This window comes from Protopterus annectens, chromosome 8.part0 (genome assembly GCF_019279795.1).
Source record: "Protopterus annectens isolate FY-2018-M chromosome 8.part0, PAN1.0, whole genome shotgun sequence".
NCBI lineage: Eukaryota > Metazoa > Chordata > Ceratodontiformes > Protopteridae > Protopterus > Protopterus annectens.
This window is the reverse complement of record NC_056741.1, coordinates 1,276,677,894-1,276,699,486: the sequence shown is the minus strand read 5'-3', so window position 1 is coordinate 1,276,699,486 and position 21,593 is coordinate 1,276,677,894. Positions and strand designations below refer to the sequence as shown.

The 21,593-nt window shown below is 43.6% G+C and overlaps 1 protein-coding gene across 1 annotated transcript in view; it reads right to left on the bottom strand.

The window, feature by feature from the left end:
- Positions 1 to 21,593, bottom strand: part of GSK3A (glycogen synthase kinase 3 alpha) — a 1,198,873-nt gene that overhangs the window by 106,023 nt on the left and 1,071,257 nt on the right. The window contains exon 7 of the mRNA XM_044079420.1: positions 7,128 to 7,225. Within this exon, the coding sequence (XP_043935355.1) occupies positions 7,128 to 7,225 (98 nt within the window). The remainder of the gene's footprint in view (positions 1 to 7,127; positions 7,226 to 21,593) is intronic.

The following is a 21,593-nucleotide window of genomic DNA, read 5'->3' as shown; positions in this document are numbered from 1 at the left end:
TACCTTTCTACCCATCTATAAAGCACCCTGGAATCTCTGTCAGAGTGGGTAGGATCTTTGGCAGTAGTAGCCTTAATGCCCTTGGGTCCTTGTGAAATGGTCTCTGGATCCGCAGTAGGATTTTTAAAGAGGAACTTGTGAGAGTCAGGTACCCTGTAATACCCATCAGGTTTTCTGGGGGCAGGAGGTTAAGTGTCAGGGGCCAGGCTAGATTTCGAGAAGGCATCATCTACAATGTCCAGTACAGGAGGGATAGCTAAACGCCTGTGTTGAGGCAGGAGTAAGAATTCCCTAAGCCTCTTTTTGGAGTCAGAGTAATCCTGGCTTTCCCAGCAGAAATGCTCCCCAAGAGTATGCAAGGTTTCACCAAAAGAGAAATCCTCTGGAGGGGAAGCAGTGGGAATGGAGTCCTCTACATCAGAATCCTTATAGGTAGATAAGGGCAAATCCTGGTCATCAGAGAAAACAGAAATTTCAGAATCCTGATCAGAAGAATCAGAAGGAAAATCAGTCCTAGGTCTCAGAGGGGGAAGGGTGGCTTCCCCTGATTAGAGTAATAAGGTCTTCAGACATTCTTATTTGTTTCTTAGGCATAGGGGCCTGACCATGTGGTCTGGGCATTGGTTTTCTAGGCATGGATCGAGCTTTAGGCCTTGAAGAAGATGGCGTCTGTTTAATATGCAAGTCAGTAGGACTGAATACACCCTCAGAAGCTGGTGCCTGCACAGCGGCTCTGGACCCATCCTGGGTAGAGACATCTGCAGGTTCCACAGTCGAAAAAGCATCTTGCGGCATACCGGACTCCGAATGGGTCTCAGTAGAGGCCTGCGAATCTGAAGTAGCGAGTATCAGGGGCTGCAAAAGCACATGAATACCGGTGAACTGGCGACTAGCTTAGGAGAAGCGTCGTCGGCAGCTTTGGACCTATGTGGTCTCTGTCTATCTGAGTTTTTTTGTAAAGTCGGTAGTCGGGTGGCTTACAGTACAGTTTTGTACCTACCATAAATGTAGATGTTCGAGTGCTAATACAGCTGCAGTCATAACAGATGGGTTCTCCTGCCGTCAGGCGGGTCCTCGGTTGGCCGAATTCCAAAGTCTAGGTCCGGCGTCGGTTGTCGTCGTTTCTTCCCTGACGTCAGTGCGACAGGGGTATAAAAGAACCAGCCGACGCCATTTTCTTCAGTTTTTCTTGCCCCAGATGTCAGGTGCCCCCAGAAGGAAGGCAAAACATAAATTTATGTAGTAAAGCAAATGCAATATAATCAAAAAACAGTAGTTGCAAGCAAATACACCATAAAAGAATACCCCAATGAGGTTGTATGAGGAGGTGTTAGCCATAAGGCCTGTCCCAAGAGGGGAAGGAGGGAGGGAAATCTGGACTGCAGCTGTATTAGCACTCGAACATCTACATTTATGGTAGGTACAAAACTGTACTATGTTCATCGTGCATACAGCTGCAGTCATAACAGATGGGTAGAATCCCAAAGCTAATAAAGGGGTGGTAGGCACTAAGTGGAACTAGGTGGAGCCAGGATGCCCTGCAAGACTGCAGTGGCAAAGACCGCTCTAGTTTTGGAGTATAATGGTAGGTGATAGTGCTTGGAGAAAGTATGTACAGAACTCCAAGTGGCTGCTTCCAAAATATCTTTGGTAGGAACCCCCCTGAGGAAAGCTGCAGAGGTAGCTGTGGCCCTTGTGGAGTGAGATCTGATGCCTGTAGGTACAGTTTTACCATGAAGAGTAACAAAAGCGTATGCAGTGGGCTATCCATTTTGAGATTGTCTGTTTGGAAATAGGCTTCCCTTGAGCACCTGTAGCATAGGACACAGAGTTGCGCTGATTTTCAGAAAGGCTTTGTTCTGTCCAAATAATAACGGAGCTGTCTGTGAATGTCCAAGGAATGTAGTAGCCTCTCCCCTTTGTTTTGTGGATTAGGGTAAAACGTAGGTAAGTGGATAGCCTGATTCAAGGTTACCCTGGATACTACCCTTTGGCATAAATGAAGGATTGGTTGGTATGGAAACTCTGTCCTGATGGAACATGATGAAAGGCTGCACAGCCATGAGGGCTTGTAGTTCCGAAACCCTGCGTGCTAAGGTGATAGCTAGAAGGAAGGCTGTTTTCCATGACAAATATTGCAGATCTGTTGAAGCAGCTGGCTCAAAAGGAGGCAGGGTTAGTTTTGCTAGAATTAAATTGAGGTCCCAAGCCGGTACTGGTTGCTTCCTTGGGTGTTTTATATTCTTAGCCCCTCTGAGGAACTGTCTTAAGAGAGGGTGAGAGAATAAAGGAGGATCAGTGTTGTAGAAATGGCTGAGGCATGGATTTTGATGGAGGAGAATGAAAGTCCACTGCTTAGCAGCTTGGCTAGGTACTGTAGTATTTGAGGTAAATTCAGTATTCCAGGATTCTGACCCTTTTTCTGATTCCAGCCACAAAACCGTTTCCATTTTGCGGAGTAGGCTTTTCTAGTAGAAGGCCTTCTGGCCTCCAAAATGACATCCTGCACCTCCTTGGAGAGTAGGGTCTGCTGTGAATTTAAGGAATCCTCCATGCGGCTAGATCGAGTGTTTTCAGCTGACTGTGAAGAGTTCTGAAGTTTTGCTGAGTCACTAGAAGAGGCATTAGAGGCAGGATCCATGGTGGGGAAGGCGTCAGGCTCCTCAGGAGTGGGTGCCAGTGTTGTCTTGGCCAGTCTGGAGCAATGAGAATCATCTTTGGTCTGTCTGCTCTGGCTTTTAATAGAACTTTGGCCAGCAGTGGAAGAGGTGGAAAGCCATAAACCGTCATTGTTGTCCAACTGAAAGAGAGTGCGTCCACTTTCTAGGCCTGTGGATGAAAGGTCCTTGAGCAGAATTTTGTCAATTGGTAATTTTTGTGGGTGGCAAAGAGATCTATGTCTGGCCTTCCCCATGCTTGAATTATCATTGTAAAAACTTGAGGATGCAACTTCCATTCGTGTGAATCCGTCATATTTCTGCTCAGGTTGTCTGCCAGTGTGTTTTCCTTCCCTGGCAGGAATTGTGCTTGAAGTTGGATTTGCGATTCCAGAGCCGTGTTCCAAAGGGACATGGCTAGTCTGCACAGGGGATATGAATGAGTTCCTCCCTGTTTATGTACCACATCACTGTGGTGTTGTCTGTTCTTATCAATAGCTGCCCTGGATGCAGTAGGTCTTTGAAAGCCATAATAGCATTTATTACTGCGAGCATTTCCTTTTGATTGATGTGTAGGTGCTTTTCTTTTTGTGACGATTTGCCCTGAATGCACCGATCTGTCATGTGCGCCCCCCCCAGGCGTAGTCCGAGGCGTCTGTTGTGATGACTTGATTTGCTTGAGGCTTGCAGAATGGGAGACCTATGTTTCATTGGCATGCTTGAGCCCACCACAGAAATTCCTTTTGAAGACATGGAATCAGTGGTATGATTGTTTCTAAAATGTGGCTGTATTGAGACCATAAGTTTTTTAGGTACCATTGAAGTTTCCTCATATGCAGCTTTGCACATGGGATTAGCAGGATGCAAGATGCCATGAATCCCAGAGCCTGCAGGATTTTCCTTGCAGTCAGCCTGGTGAAGGTTGCCAGTTTTCTGAAGTATTGAGTTAATTGCCCTTGTTTCTCTGGCGTGAGGTAGGCCATCTGGGTGTTTGTATCCAAGCTGGCACCCAGGAAAATTATTGTTTGAGAGGGTATTAGTCTTGACTTCTTTTTGTTGACTGTGTATCCCAGAGATTTCAACAACATTATTACAAACACCAGGTGTTTCAGAAGAGTGTGTTTGCTGTCCGCTTGGATCAGGCAGTCGTCCAGATATGGGTATATTTGCATCCCTTGAAGTCTGCAGAAGGCAATTACTGATGCCGGGCATTTCGTGAACACTCTGGGCGCAGTAGATAAGCCAAAGGGCAATGCAGAGAATTGATAATGGGATGAACCTGCAAGAAATCTGAGGTATCTTCTGCAATCTTGTCTGATTGGGACATGCAGGTATGCCTCCTTGAGGTCCAATGTCACCAGCCAAGACTCCTTGCCCAACATGGGAAGAAGCTGCTGTAATGTGAGCATCTTGAACTTTGGTACGAGTAAATGTGTTTAGGATGGATAGGTCCAAAATAGGTCTCCAATCTTTGCCCTTCCTTGGTACCAGGAATAGTCTGGAATAAAAACCTTGACCCTGTTCTTGTGCAGGTTACCTCTTGAATAGCTTTCATGTCCATGAGATCTGAAATTTGTTTTTGTGCCTTTGCCCTTTCATTTTTGGAAGGGTGTGAAAGTGGAATCTGTAGCCTCTGTCTATAATGTCCAGGATCCATTTGTCTTTTGTGACAATATGCCAATTTTTTGAAAATAATGCCAGTTTTCCGCCTAAAGGTGCTGCCATTTGAGCCTTGCTTGGCGTGCAAAGGGGAAAGTCATTGGGTCTGCTTTCTGAATGGCTGTGAACTATCCTCACCCCCTCTTGGTGTAGGTGTTTGCCATTGTCTGCCTCTAAATGATCCTTGAGATTGCCCTCTACCTCTCGGGCGCCTGTATCTACCTCTTTGAGGTCTGTCTGCGGCTGGAAAGGACCAATTTTTTGAAGGCCAATTTCTACTGAAATGTGGCGGTTGTACCTGTAGGAAATCTTTCACTGTTTGCATTGATTTTGCCTTTTCCTCCATTTTCTTTAATACCTCCTCAGCTTTAACACCAAACAATACATCTTTTTGAAGAGGTGCATCTAGTAATTTAGCTTTGACATAATCTGGTAAGGTTTGCTCTTTGAGCCAAGCATGTCTACGTATGACTGATCCTGTAACAGCAGCTCTACAAGAGGCCTCTAAAGCATCAAACCCACATTGCAAGGTATGTTTACCCACTTGCTCTGCACTATGCAACAAATCCTGCAACTCCTTCAAGTCTGGTTGTTCAGGTTGTGACATTTTGCTTTTCAACTGAGATAACAAAAACTGTTGATACTTTAACATATGGAACTGACAAGTTTAATGCCCTCATGGTTAAAGTGGCCGAGGTATATACCTTTTTCCCCCACCTTTCTAAAGCCCTGGAATCTCTCTCTGAAGGTAATGGATTTTTGGCAGTGGAGGCCTTAATTCCCTTGGGACCCTGTGAAATAGTTTCTGGGTCAGCCGCATGGCTTTTGTATAGGAATTGGTGTGAATCAGGCACCCGGTAATACCTGTCAGGCTTGACTGGAGCTGGAGGTAAAGAATCTGGGTTAAAGCTGGCCTCTGAATACACATCATCTAGTATGTCTAAGACAGGAGGTATATCCAGAGGCCTGTGCTGAGGGAGCAAGAGGAAATCCCTGAACCTTTTCTTGGAGTCTGAGTACTCTTGGCCTTCCCAGTGGAAGTGTTCCCTCAAGGTATGCAAGGTTTCTCCAAAAGAGTAATCCTCAGGGGGGGAGACAGAGGGAATGGACTCCTCTGCATCTGAATCTTCGAAAGGGGAGTAAGAATGTTCCTGGTCCTCAGAATGCTCTGAAGTAATGGAGGCCTGGTCCATGCAAAGGTATTCTTCCTCCACTCTGGGCCTTTTGTCCGGGGGGGGGGGGGGTTGGGAACCCCTGATAAGAGTAATCAAATCCTCAGCCATTTTGAGCATCTGCTTTTTAGGCATGGGGCCTTGAGAAGGGCCCTGTGGAGCTTGTCTTTTAGAATGCATGGCTGCTTTAGATTTAGTGTAAGCCTTAATGGAAAAAGAAGAAGGCCTGAAGACACCTTGAGAGGTGGCAGGCCTGTCTGAACTCTGAGTTTCCCCACCAAGAGCGACTTCGGTATCTGTAGTCGGGGTGTGGGCCGAAGAGCCTGCGACCTCGGGCACAGAAGACATTGCTAATGAAGTGTCATCGGTAGTCAAGGGCTGCGTAGGCGCCTCACTGAGAACCAGAGCATATGTAGTCGGCTTTAGCGTGGTGTCGGTAGAAGTCGCGGACCTCGTATGTCGGTCCTTATCTTTATGTCGTTTACTCAAAATTGGAGTCGGAGTATCTGACGACATGTTGTAATTAAACTTTTTGCCAAAATAGTGTTGGGCGAACTCCGCCCGACGCTTAATAGTGCGTCTGTTGAATGTAGCACAAAAACGACAGGCCGAGACATCGTGGTCTGGGCCTAAGCAAGGTATACACAGGGAATGGAAATCCTTATGCGGTATTTGCTTCCCACATGAAATGCAATTATTAACTTTGTCTGACATCGGTCTGAGGCAAGAAAAGTTTCCCCAACGGGGTACTTCGCTTTCTAGAAGTCTTCGGTTGAAAAATATTCGTAATCTCAGGAGCTGGCCGACCGGCACTTGCGAACTGCTTCTGCTTCGGGCACCGCGCGGCAAGAAAGACTGAAGAAAATGGCGTCGGCTGGTTCTTTTATACCCCTGTCGCACTGACGTCAGCGAAGAAGCGACGACAACCGACACCGGACCTAGACTTTGGAATTCGGCCGACCGAGGACCCGCCTGACGGCAGGAGAACCCATCTGTTATGACTGCAGCTGTATGCACGATGAACATCAAAGCCATTTCTGGATAATTGAACCGAGTACCAAAATATTTGGAAGCGTAAATGAACAGACGACGAACAGTATGAAGTTTGAATAAGGCACAAAACCGACAGTGAGGTACGTCGTGGTCTGGGTCTAAGCAAGGAATGCAGTACGAATTAAAATCTTTATGAGGTATTTGCTTTCCACAAGAAATACAATTATTAACTTTTACTGACATCGGTTTAGAGCAAGAAAAAGGACCCCCAATGGGGTAATTAGCTTAGTTGAAGACTTCGGATCTGAAACTCGAAAATGAAAATTTCGGGAGTCGGTCGACCGGCACTTGCGAACTGCTTCTGCTTCGGGCACCGCATGGCAAGAAAGACTGATGTAATGGCGTCGGCTGCATGCATTATACCCCTGACTACCTGATGTCATGGAAGATGAGACAGCAACCGACACAGGACACAAGACTTTATAATCAGGCCGACGGAGGGCTACTGCAAGCAGATAACCCAAATGTGATGACTGCAACAGTGAAACACAAAGAACATCTGCATTACTTACATTCCCCCTTCCAGAATCTAGGCATACAAAATAAGAGAACAATGAACTAACGACCGACCAATAAAAAGAGGTACCTTAATAATTTCAACCAGCTGGTCGACACCACTGTCTCCTGGAAAAATTGGCTGTCCTAGGAGTAGCTCTGCTAGTACACAGCCTGCTGACCATATATCTGTAACAAAAAAAAAAAAAAAAAAAGTGCATCATGTGTCAAAGCTCCAAGTAGGCAACAGCACACTAGGAAATCTGATCAGTACTCATTATCTTGCGGAAACAAAATGCAAACGCAACACAATGACACCTGTGGAGACAGTTCTGTAGAAAGTCGAATATATACTGTGCAAGCAAAAATATATAAAGTAAAAAAAAAAAAACAGACACTAAAGTAAAATAAGAGCAGATAACAAGGTCTGAATGTCTTGGACACAGAAAATGAGAATCTCAGGCATTAATTTATTTACTCTCATTAGTCAGCATGTGAAGCAAGCATTACTCTTTGAAAAGTAAGAGCCTGCTCTGTTTATTCATGATGTTCCAAAAAATACTACCTCATCTACACAGGTTATCAAGGAAAAGAAGCAAAAGAACAAAACAGATGTGAAACTCAATGCATACAGATGAAAAACAGGCACCTAACAAGGTTGACAGACATTTTAATTAAACCTTTTTAAGTCACTCAAAGGTAGGTTAGGTGAGGTACTCACCATATCAGATCTTTAAAGAAGGCAACGTGCTACCAAGTAGGAGCTTACCATAACAGATGGTAGAGTACATTACTGCCACAGTAGTTTTGACTACTGCGACACTGCCGCAGGTGTTTCTTTACATCTAGGCTCAACTTCTAGAGATCAGAATCCTCCCCCCTCTGGGGCTATCACTGTGGCATACAGGAATAAAAGCCCTACATATGGCCAAGATGACAAGTTCAACTAGATTAGCAACTCCAGGATCTTGAGATACTGTCAATAAGGAATAGGCAAGCCCATCCTGGAAGTTGGACAGTCGCCTAGTTGTTCCTTGCATACGATCTCTGGTGAAGGCCAGGAAAATAGTAGGTGGGTGCTGTCCACAGAGGGAAGTAGCCCTTGGACATGCTAGGCAATAGTAGGGAAGTGGGGCAGTAATAGTAGGTCAAAACAACCTTCCACAGTAGCAGGATGACTAGCAGACCCAGAATGCTCTTAGGATACTTAACACTATCAAAAAATGTCCAGGGATGATTAGGAGCAATAGGTAGATCAGATAAAGAACAGGGGCACCAGTGTCAACCGTAAGGGGAGGGAAAAAAACTTTCCCATTTGCACAGTGGATGAACAAGGATGTCAGCATATTCCTAGTATAACAGTCACATCTGTCAATGCTATCTTAGAGCTTTCTTGTCCAGAAAGGAAAGTAAAGCACTAGCACGGAATGGTAATTTTAAGAATACACAGGTAAAAGGTACCGGAAATTATAACCTGCTCAGGACGTGGGAAGAGAAGTGGCCTCCCCAGACAACTGGCCAGACCTTAGACAATAAGGAAAGGGAAGTTTGACTATGTGCGCCCTACTCATCCTAGGATGACTATAACTCACAAGTAAATCAAAACAGGGTGATAGGCAACAAGGAGACCATTCCGCAACATGATCTTGTCAAGCATCTAATCTAGTATTATGATCTTAAGTTCCTACACAACTGTACTATGTTGTTGCTTTAGATCACTGTTGCAGCAGCTTAACTACTGGGGCAATCACTAGAGCTCCTGGATGACAGGGAGGTATGCCTGAGGAGACAGACTGTTTTCTGTATGCCTTGTAACCTGGCCATAGCAAATCCAACTAAAGCCTTCAAACCAATATCCAATCTGTAGTGTACAAGTGCAGAGCGACACTTAAGTGGCGCCTTCCAGAATGGTTTGAGTGTCAAACCACTATAAGGAATACCATAGTAGCAGCTGTGGCCTTAGTAACAGCAACATTACCATGCTCAATATTTACCTTGCGAGGAGTAAAAAAAAATTAGAATGTGCTGACCATTTAGATATAGTTTGTCTGGAAACTGCTCTTCTCTATTTTTGGCTGCAAAAGACAAAAAGCTTACTGGATTTTCTACTGCCCTTAGTCTGTGTAAAACAGTACCTTAGTTGTATGAGCACATCCAGAGTATAAAGTCCTTTCACCTTTATTCGTTGGCTGTGGGTGAAAAACAGCTGTACAGGTAAATTCAGAGAGAATTCTATCACTACTTTAGCTATGAAGGACGGACTTGTTCTCAGATGCACACTATCCCTATGGGAGGCCAGAAAGGGACTTCTTGCATAAAGTTTGCAGTTCTGATACCCTCCTGGCTAATGTGATTAAGAGCAGAACAGATTTCTACGCCAAAAACAGTGCAAGCTAGGCTAGCTCAAAGGGAGTTTTGGTAGGATTATTTCAAGGCATAACCTTTTTTTTTTTTGGGGGGGGGTTCTCAGATGTAGCACTTTAAGGAATTACTTCACTGACCTTAAGGTGGCCATGGAAAAATCCAATGGCAAACAGGCAAAGATGGCAAAGAGATGAACTTAAGAGGACAAGCAAAGCCCGTTTCAAACAGCTCACAGAGGTACTGAAGTATCACAAAAAGCAGGGTAAAGCTAGGAGCCTGGCTTACTGTCTGGCACCAACTGGAAACCTCCTCCATATGGGCAAACAGAATTTTCAAAGAGCAGGCTTTCCTGACACCATATCAATATTCCACATGTTCTCTGTATAGTGGTGCCTAAAAGGAAGTACAATCAGATCATCCAGGCTGTTGAGATGTGGTGTCTTCAGGCTGGGATGTATGAGGAGACCCTTTATTTTGTGTTACAAAGTCCATCATAGAAGATAGCTCCTGATGCTCCCCTGTGGACATTTCCAGGATATGGGGGAAGAAAGTTATGTACAGTGGATATAAAAAGTGTACACACCCCTGTTAAAGTGCAGGACTTTTGTGATATAAAAAAATGACATCACAATATATCACTGCAAAACTTTTCCCACCTTTAATGTGACCTATAACCTTGTACAATCCAATTGAAAAACAAACCTCTGTTAGGGGAAAAATGGAAAAATATAAAAAAATAAAAAAAACACAGAATAAGCTGGTTGCGCAAGTGTGAACACCCTTAAGCTAATACTTTGTTGAAGCACCTTTTGATTTAATTACAACATTCAGTCTTCTTGGGTACACACCTGCCATCAATTAGAGAGAGACTGATTAACCCCAAATGAAGTTCACCTGTCCTAGTAAGATTTTCCTGGCATTTACTCAATTGCCTGCTACAGCAAAAGCCATGGTTTGCAGAGAGCTTACAAAGCATCAAAGGGATCTCATTGTTGAAAGGTATCAGTCAGGAGAAGGGTACAAGAACATTTACACAGCAGTGGATATACCATGGAACACAGTGAAGACAGTCATCAAAAAGTGGAGAAAATATGGGACAACAGTGACGTTGCAAAGAACTGAACGGCCCTCAAACTGATGAAAAGACAAGACGAAAACTGGTTAGGGAGGCTGCCAAGAGATCTACAGCAACAGTGAAGGAGCTGCAGGAATTTCTGGCAAGCACTGGTTGTGTACTACATGTGACAACAATCTCCTATATTCTTCATATGTCTGGACTATGGGGTAGGGTTGCAAGACGGAAGCCTTTTCTTATACAGAAGAACATCCAGGCCTGGCTAAAATTTGCAAAACAATACATAAAGTCTCCCAAAAGCATGTGGGAAAATGTGCTACGGTCTGAGACCAAGGTTGAACTTTTTGGCCACAATTCCAAAAGGTATGTTTGGTGCAAAAACAACACTTTGCATCACCAAAAGAACACCATCCCCACGGTGAAGCATGTTGGTGGCAGTACCATGCTTTGTGGTTGCTTTTCTTCAGCTGGAACTGGGGCTTTAGTCAAGGTGGAGGGAATTATGAACAGTTCCAAACACCAGTCACTTTTGGCCCAAAACCTTCAGGCCCCTGCTAGAAAGCTGAAGATGAAGAGGAATTTCACCTTTCAATGCAACAATGACCCCAAGCACACATCCAAATCAATAAAGAATAGCTTCACCAGAAGAAAACTAAAGTTTTGGAATGGCCCAGCCAGAGCCCAGACCTAAATCCAATAGAAAATCTGTGGGGTGACCTGAAGAGGGCTGTGAACAAGAAATGCCCTTGTAATCTGACAGATTTGGAGCACTTTTGCAAGGAAGAGTGGGCAAATAATGCCAAGTCAAGATGTGCCACGCTGATAGATTCCTACCCAAGAAGACTGAATGCTGCCAAAAGGTGCTTCAACAAAGTAATAGTTTAAGGGTGCGCACACTTATGCAACCAGCTTACTGTAGGTTTTATTTTTTATACTTTTCCCCTAATAGCTTTGTTTTGCAATTGAATTGTACAGGTTTATAGGTCACATTAAGGGTGGGAAAAGTTTTGAAATGATTTATTGTGGTCTTATTTTTTTATATCACAAAAACCTGGCATTTTAACAGGGGTGTGTACACTTTTTATAACCAATGTACTTACCATAATGTTCCATCTGAGTTGTTGCTTTTCATTTGTCTTCAACCTGTGTTACTTGGATCAGAGATTGGATCCGACTCGGCCGCATACACCAGCATTGGAGCACAAATCAGAACTCCTCCCCTACCCATAATGCCCCGCTCTCCCTCCTCCCCCCAGATAAAGTTTGTTGCAAGACAGCACAACCCAACCCACAGCAGAGTACCTTAATCCCTAACCATTGAAGGGGTACAACACAGACTCAAAACCAGGAAGAAGATGATGATAAACCTCTGCCTGCATCTGTCCGGTCCACAACACAAGCCCAGAGGCAGGGGGACGGAGAGAGGGATGGTTGAAGACAAATGAAAAGCAACAACTCGGTACATAACTTCTTTATCTGAAGTTTTCATTTGGTCTTCAACTTATGGAACAGAGTCTCTTAGCTAAAGTAACCTTGGGAGGCCGTCATGGAAGGATATTCTGGAGCACAGCAGAGCCAAAATAAGCCCTGCTCCTGGAGAGAATGGCCAACTTGTAAGGGAAAATAAAAGTATGTGAGTAGGACCAAGTGGCAGCGGAGCAAATGTCATCAATAGGAACGCTGGACCATAACGCCGCATAAGTAGACCTTGACCTGGTGGAATGCAACATGACAGGGCCAGTAAAGGCATACATTTAGCGTGATAAGCCACAGAGATGCAACTGGAAATCCAATGAGCATGGGTGACCTTAAAAAAAAACTTTCCCAAGCGGGGCTTTGAAAAGGATACAAAAAGTTGATCAGACTGTCAATTTTTACTAACGACCAAGGCAAGTAAGAAGAGACCCAAACTTTACTGCAAAATGTACAAAAACCAATACAAGCATCAGCACCTCCGCCAAAAAGGGCTTTCAAGAGTCAAAAAACACAACACCAACAAACAAATACATCACTGCATTAAAAAAGTCCACCAATAAAAATGATTCAATTAAACAATCAAATAAAAAACAGGGGTCCAGGGATGTAAATATTGTAGGAAGAAATAGCCAGGGAATTGTTACGGCTAGGCTTGTATAGGCCCCAGGGCCGAAAGCCTAGTACCAACCTATGAACCTAAAATAATCAATTAAAATAAAACAATTCAGTTCAGGAACCCTATACTTTATAGAACATACATAGGAAATTTGAGGATGGCGACCACTGTTTGCATGGTGGGAGTGGTCACCCCCCCCACATCTAATGAGATCTCGACCTTGTGGAGAATTATTCCATACAAAAAGACTTTGTAATGACCAAAAGGTTCTTGAGGTACAGTTTAAAAAGATGTGTGATCAATTTAAACAACGGTGCTATGGTAGCTGTTGTATTCAGGATGCATATTATAAAGCATCCACTAATCAACTAGCCAAGGATGATAGACATGATATGGCCAGAAATGATAAGTGGTACATTAAGATTAGAGGTGGACCACGAAATAAAGAAAATAAAATTATGTATTTTGTTAAGAGTATACTATTTTTGCTGATATTTCTAATACTGTCAAATATTATTGGGACTTTTTATTTAAAGATAAAAGTTTAGTTGGGTTGCTCCCTGATAAATTATGTTTTTCTTATAAGAGGGGCCCATAATGTAAAGGACATCTTGTTTCATAGTTATTATACCACACCGGTTCCATACAAGAACATGGGCGTGGGAGAAGTTGGTACTATTCCTTGTAAGCATTGTTCTGGTTGTACACATGTAGTCCAATTTTTTGACAGAATTAATGTGATTTATACACCTAAGAAGTTGTATAGTTGCAGTGCAGAAAGGGTAGTATATGCCCTGAAGTGCCCATGTAATCTTTTTTTACATACGAGAAACAAAAAGTATTTAGAACTAGGCTTTTAGAACATCTGAGGGACATAAAAAAATCAAAGGGTGGAAAATTCAGTCATCATGAACGTTTCTTTGTGCCATAATGGGAAAGAACAACTTCTTCAGGGTATCATATTAGAAAAGGTAAAAGTTTTTATGGATAGTGACTTAAAACAGAAGTTACTTTTTAAAGAGAGTTTATTTTGAAAAATGGTACTCTGACCTCTAATGGCTTAAATTTAGAATGCAATTGGAAAGTGTTTCTATAAAGTAAAGAGTTCTTGAACTGAATTGTTTTATTTTATTTTTTATTTGATTGTTTAATTGAATTATTTTTATTGGTGGACTTTTTAATGTAGTGATGTGTTGTGCTTTTTGACTCTTGAAAGGCTTTTTTGGTCGAGGCGCTGGAGCCTGTATCGTTTTTTGTACATTTTGCATTAAAGTTTGGGTCTCTTCCACTGCCCTTGGTCATTATTGAATATTTTTCTGCTTGTGTTGTTTTGTGATATTGGATTTCATGGCCAGTGACCCTTCGGTTAATATAACTCTTATTTTTCAGATGAGGGTGTTGATGCCACACAGAGAACTATGGAACAGTATATGCTGCAGTCTGCAGAATGAGTTACAGACTCGGGAAGTAACTCTAGAAATACTGTCCTTTTACATGCCTGGGAAAGGCTTTTGGAAGACTGTCGTAATTTGAGAATGATGGATCCTCCTTTTGCATCAGTGGGACAGAGACCAGATGAACATCTTTCTGCTGAGGTAAAAATGACTTTAGATAGAACTGAAGCGTTTACTGCATAAAGAAACCTCAGTTTTTTATAATTTGGCTTGTTTAAGACGTAATGAATTAAACATAACATCAAGGGGGTCTGAGCGTGTATAAAAATCCGTCAACACCTTTTGACCCAGCTAATGCTGAAGATAAACAACTTGAGACATGCTGGAAAGCAGCAAATCGCTTTGATTGAGTGGGTTAACATTCTGATTGAACGGGATGTACTAAAACGCAGTGTGCTTAAGGAGGAGATTTCCTCCATTTGTACCACTCTTACTATAAGCAAATGCCTCTGCCCTGCTTTGAACAAGCTCTAAATGACATTAATAATAGTTTGAAGGATTTTTCCAAAGAGTTGATAGAATAGAAAATGAAAAAGTTAAAAAGGGACATTAATGATTATAATAATGGTTCGGCCCTTCAGGCTGATGTGAAAAAGAGACGGCAAAGGGGCAGGCACTCTTTTAATCAGGAAACTAATCTAAGACAACACACAGTGTGTCTTTTGCTTCCTCTGAGGCTGTGAGCTCGTCAGGGGAAGATGTGGCTTATCCCCCTTTGCCACAGGCTCAACAACCTTCATATTTTGGCCAAAATTTTCATGAAGAACGATGAAGGGATGATATACCAGGGAAAAGAGCGTGCAGAACAAATGAGAGAAGGCAGTTTCAGGAATGCGATAAAAGAGAATGGTACTTCTGTTTCTCAAAGTAATTTTGATAATGTTTCTGCTGGCCTGGTTTTGAATTTATGTAGGCTGAAACTGACTGATAATGAACATCGTCTTAAATTATAGACTGAAGTTTGTACCTACTGTTTTACCAGTGTGTCAAGATAAAAATAAATAATTTGCGTTTTATTAGAAAGGTGTACTTGTTGTTTTACTTTTCTCATTGTAATGTGGAATCTCAACCAAAAGAGGGCACGTTAGAGGGAAATTTAGAGAACACATTTTTGGATGACAGCAATGAAATGTTTTTTTCTTGTGATTCTTGGGAAGATGATTCAGTGACCTACCTCTCAACCTGGAAACATCAAAAATCTGGACAAAGGCCCATGAAAAAGTAGGTACAAATCCGTATGCTGATTAACAAAATTTGCATATATAATTATGCAACTTCACCCACTCTGATGGAATTGTGGGATACCAACAAATGCAAACTGAACAGAAAAAATATTAAACAAAATATAACAAGTAGGATAGTGTTTTATTTATATTAATGTTTGAAATTGTATCAAACTTTGAACTTGTGTAAAAAAAACTAAAATACAGTTTTCTTTTATAAAAATAAACTGCTGCTACACACGCTCATAATATTAAACAAAATATAACCAGAATACTGTTTTATAACATTTAAACTTAACTAAAATGCAATTTTCTTTAATAAAAATAAAATTAACTGCTACACATATAAAATTAAAATAAATACAATTTGTGTAAAAAATCAAATGAATGCTTCTAACTACTAAACTGGTATAAATTTTAAATAAAAACAAATTAAATAAGCTCCATCGCCAAGTAACAATTTGACACTGACATTGACCCCAAGTTGCAATTTCACAGACATGAATCCAGCGCATTATAATGAAACCTTCCAATGTGTGGCTTTATGGAAATGTACCTTGTACCATTATAGTGTTACTGCATGCATTGCTATGCCAATGATAATAGTGCTCCCCTCTACAACTTAAGATTTCTCAAATGTACCTTATCATTCACATTATAATGTTGCCTTATAAGTTATGATTTTACTGGAAAGTTAATCAAAGTATTGCAGTGGTAACCCCAGCTTTTGACACAAGTTCCCCAAATAATTCTGCGACATCGCAGCAAAACAAATACAAGAATATAAAACAGTGGTTGCATCTGTTGTGGAGTTTGCCATGTTAAAATGTAGGTAATCTTGGGAATCTAATCAATGGAAGACACAGACAAATCCCTCCAATATTTCAGCATTTAATGTTTAAGGGATCAGTACTGCATTACTTTGAGTCCATTTATTTAGGCCAATGTGTGTAAAAAAAAAAAAAAATTTCGGCTAGGTACTACTCCCAGCTGGGGAACAAAAGAAAACATTTCAGCAAATCACATGTAAGAAAATATAAATTATTTCCTTTGACTAACTTTTTGGCAACTCAGGACTCCAAATTACTCTGTGCGGCTGTGCTACATTCGTGAATTCATGTCCCTCTAGCATCTCTAATTCTGTTTGTGCCCCAGTGTCTGCTACAGGGAGAATACTGCTTGGTGGGCAATCATTCTCAGCCGTAATGTTGTCTATTTCGTTGGCATACTTGTCAGGGTGAATGTTAAGAATGTTAAGAAACATTTTCAAAAAAATATTAGAGGGATTGAAAAGGTAAATGGACTTCGTATTTAGAGTTTTTTTTCTTCTCTGCTGAACACTAAAATTGACAAAAATAGAAGTTATGTTCTTACCATAACGTTCCATGTTAGTTGTCTTCTTCTCGCCTTCTTCTTGCTGGATGGGTTCGGAGCCGACCTCGGCTCCGACTCGGCCACTCTAAAAGCTCGAGAGTTGGTTCCACCGCTCGAGGCTCCTTATATCCCACAATGCTAGGCGAGAGTTACCTCAGATCTCGTTTGTAAGCTAACCCCAGCTTATAACAGTAACAGTATAACTGTAAAAACAGAATCCACCTCTAACAACAGGAAGAAAGAAGGGTGACCTACATCCTGAACCAAGAAATATGCATAATAGCATATGACTAAGAAAGAGGTGGTAGAAAGAGAGGTCACGATCACAACTCCTCTAGGTCTGTCCAGGCCAGGGGAAGGAGGGTGGACGCAAGAAGAAGGCGAGAAGAAGACAACTAACATGGAACGTTATGGTAAGAACATAACTTCTATATGTTAAGTTGTCTATCTCGCCTTCATTCTTGCTGGATGGGACCGTCCCTAGCACCTTGTCCCGGGTGGCCTAACGGAACAGACTCCTGGGAACAGTGGAACCAAAGTTAGCTCTATGCCTAGAAGCTAAATCCAACTTATAATGAGAAATAAAAGTGTGAGGAGTAGTCCAAGTAGCCGCTGCACAAATGGTGTCAATAGGCAGTCTGTCTTGGAAGGCTAAAGAAGTAGCCAAAGCTCTGGTGGAATGGGCTTTAGGTTTATTAGGCAATTTTGTTGTCTAATTTCATATACCAGGGAAATCAAAGATGTTAGCCATCTGGATAATGATACCTTTGAAACTGAAAGTCCCTACTTTCAAACAGCTGATCAGATTTTCTGAATTGTTTTGTTCTATCCAAGTAGTACCTTAATTGACGATGAACATCCAGGCAGTGTAATTTTTGTTCAGACCTATTGGAATACTCTGGAAAAAAAGACAGGGAGGTCAATGCTTTGGTTTAGATTTGATGTTGAAACCACCTTAGGCAAAAAGGACGGGTTAGTTTGTAAGGATACTCTGTCCTTATGAAACAAAAGATAAGGAGGACGACAACTGAGTGCTTGAAGTTCTGAAACTCTTCTAGCTGATGTAATAGCCACCAGAAAGAGAGTTTTCCATGATAATAATTTCAAGGAACATGAAGCTGCAGGTTCGAAAGGGGAAAGAATCAAAGAAGCAAGAACTAAATTTAGGTCCCAAGGAGAAGGAGGATTTCTTATAGGAGGTCTGAGAAGAAAAACTCCTTTCAAAAAGGCTTTGCAAAGTTTGTGGGACATTAGGGCAGATTCAGAAATACCCACATGGAAGTTAGAAATAGCTGCCAATTGAACCTTAAGTGTAGATGGAGATGAACCTGCATGGAAGAGTTCAGCTAGAAAATCAAGGACTAGTTGGATGGAAGCGGTGAAAGGATCTATGTCCTTTCCTTGTGCCCAATATGAGAAGCGTTTCCACTTACTCAAATAAATCTTTCGAGTGGAAGATTTATGGGAAGCTATCAATATATCTCTAACAGAGTGAGATAATTGAGGAAGCCTGGCTACGGTTGGAACTGGAGGAACCAAGCAGTGAGGTTCAGAGAGGGAGGGAGCGATGAAACTGACCCGACTGATGGATCAAAAGATCTGGAACTAGGTCCAGATTCCACGGTCGCTCAAAAGAAATCGATGTAGAAAGGGGAACCACACTTGTCGAGGCCAGTAAGGAGCAATGAGGATCAATGAGGCCTTCTGAGCGATAGCTTTCTGTATTACTTGAGAGATCAGTGGGAAAGGAGGAAATGCATACAGAAGTCCCGGGGCCAAACTTGGACTAGAGCGCCTCTGCTGGGTTGGCCTGGTAAAGGGAATAGAGTGAAATATTCTCTGCACTTGCTGTTTTGGGGAGTAGCAAAAGATCGCAGCAAGGCTGACCCCACTTGAGAAAAATTTCTCTCACTACAGAGTCTTTCAGAGACCACTCGTGAGGCATGAGTATAGCTCTGCTCAACTTGTCCGCAATGTGATTGGACTTCCGGGATGTGCGTTGCTATCAGAAAACGCTGAGAAGAAATCGCCCATTGCCACAGTCTGAGTGCTTCTCGACACAGGGGTATGATCTGGTTCCGCCTTGTTTGTTGATGTACCACACTACAGACATATTGTCTGTCTGGATTGCAATTGTTCCCAAGGGAAGAGAGTCTTGAAGGGCTTGCAACGCTAAAAGCACTGCTCTCATCTCCAGAACATTTATGTGCAAGTGGCATTCGTTTGGTTGCCATGTGCCCTGGACTGTCCTGCCCTGATAATGCCCCCCCCACCCGATCAGGGAGGCATCCGTTGTCAGAGTAGCAACGGGAGGAGGTGGAACAAATGGTCTTCCCGACAGGAGCTGGGGGGAAGACATCCACCACATGAGATGCTTTTTGCACGCTTGCGTGATCATAATGGTGTGAGACATTGGAAGTTCCTGGTATGACCATTGAGTAAAAAGCATCCACTGAAGGATCCGCATGTGGTATCTGGCCAATGGAAGAAGAGGTATGGCCGCTGCCATGATTCCCAGCACCTTTAGAACTAACCTGGCTTTGATTCTGTTGTTGTTGAGAAGAAGTGACACCAATTTGTGAATGTCTGATATCCTTTGGTGAGTTAGCCTTGCAGACATGTTTATAGTATCTAGATTTGCGCCTATGTAGGTAATAGTACGACAAGGCGACAAAACAGACTTTTCTCAATTTATTGAAATATCCAGTTTTTGACAAACGCGAAAAGTATAATCTCTGGCCATCAGAAGGAGATGCTTGGTGGGAGCTGTGAGAAGCCAGTCGTCCAAATATGGAAACACCTGGAATCCTTGTCGTCTCAGGTGAGAAGCTACCACTGCCATGCATTTGGTAAACACCCGGGGGGCAGTGGTGAGACCAAAGGGCAGGGCCCTGAACTGAAAATGACTGGTTCCCAGCCTGAAGCGGAGGAATCTTCTGGAGCGTCTGTTCATTTTTATGTGATAGTACGCATCCCGAAGGTCTATATAGCACATTCAGTTTCCTTTGCCCAAAAGGGGAAGAATGGATTGCAGCGTGACCATCTGAAATCTTGTTTTCTTGACTGATTTGTTCAAGACACTGAGATCCAAAATCGGTCTCCAGTCCCCTGTTTTCTTCGGAACTAAAAAGAACCTGGAGTAGATTCCGGATCCTTGTTGGTCTGCTGGCACTGGCTAAATTGCTCTTTTTGCAAGCAGTTTTGAAATTTCCAAAGCTGCTAGATCCCTTTGAGCGGGTGGAACATCTGGAAGGGATTTTTTTGACTGATTTGGAAAACGAAGAAAGGGGATAGAACAGCCTTCGGAAATGATGGACTGTACCCATTTGTCTTGAGCCAGGGATAGCCAGGCTTCTGGGTACAGTGACAATCTTCCCCCGACTGCCTCCGAAGATGGGCAGTCGGGCAACACCTCAGGGATGCTGAAAGGGCTTGTCAGGGAAGGCTTCCCGATTGCCCTGGTTCTGCGGACCCCCCCTGCCCCTAGGGCGACGTCTACCATTGTTATTCCCACCTCTGCCTTTGCTAGGAAAACGACTCTGTGCGTCAGGCGAAGTCCCTTGAGATTGTTTACGGAACCACATCTTTCCACCCTTCTGGCCTTTGGGGTAAGGCCTGGAAGGAGTCGAAAAACGGACTCCGACGGCAGAAAGGGTCTTGCCATCAGTCTCGCACCTAGTCAGGGTTTCTTTCACTTGAGGACCAAAGAGAGATGATACATCAAAAGGGGAGTTCGTGAAAGACGTCTTGAAAGGGTCCGCAAAATTGCATAGCCGCATCCAGGCGTGCCTACGTAAGGCTACACCTGTCCCTGCGGCTCTGCTCGCTCCATCGGCCGCGTAAGAGAGGAGGCGCATGGAGGAGTTGGATATGGAATTAAGGGTAGCCAGCTGCGTGTTCATCTTTTCTTGGAAACCCGCAGCTGTAGGATCCTTTAACATTTCACTCGCTTCCTTGATCAAGTCCCTTTGAAGACGAGTGAAATGGCACAGGTAGTTCAGCGAACGCATGGTAAATGTCGCTGAGGAGAACATCCGCTTCCCATACCTATCCATGGACCTAGATTCCTTGTTAGGTGGATGGACAGGTACTGAAGGATCAGCCAGTTCCTTCTTTGTGGCAGCAGCTACCACCATAGCATCCACAGAAACTCCTTTTGATAAAAATTGCTTGTCTGATGGAGCTGTGATGAACTTAGAGGGTCTCCTGGGAGTGGGGTCCACTGAATCAGGAGCCGTCCATGCCTTCTTAGCAACCACCTGCATGAGGGGGTCGAAGGGAGGGGACACCCAGGAGGTGGAAGGACGAGAGCCAACGCCTCAAGATACACAGATTCGTCCTCCGAAGGGTTGAGGGCTGGCCAATTTCCCCTCTGTTTCAGGATCTCCAGAATGTCTGCAAATGAGACATCTTCAGAAGGGGAACGGGGGGAACCCTCAGAATCATCCAAATCTGTGTCTGACGTGATAGACTCAGGTGAGTCAATGTGTTTCCTCTTGCACTTCCTCTTCCGAGGGGGCTCTTCTGCCAAATCAGGAGAGGCCTCGGAAGAGGATGAAATCCCCACAGGGGGCTCCTGAGGAGCTGGCTCTCTGCGGTCCGGGATGAGGGAGTGAGTCGACTTACCCTGAGGCAGCATAGAGGGAGGGGCGGACGGAACCGCCTGTGGAGTAGAGCCAGGCTCTAACACACTCTGCATGACCTCGAATGCACCCCCGTCAGGCAGAGCCAGGGGTCCCCGCTCCGAGGAGCTAAGAACCCCCCTCGGCACCGACAGTGATGGCTCCGAGGCCGATGTCGGAGCTGAACTCACCAGCGCCGAAGCCCCGAGAGGGAGAGGGGGGTCGGACAAGGGTCCGATGCCACTCACCCCCTCGGAGCCGACGAGGGAAGTCCGGCGCCGAGATTCCTCCAAAGAAGAAAACGGAGCCGAAGACAATTGTCTCGGCTCCGAAGTAATCACAGTCTCGGTTCC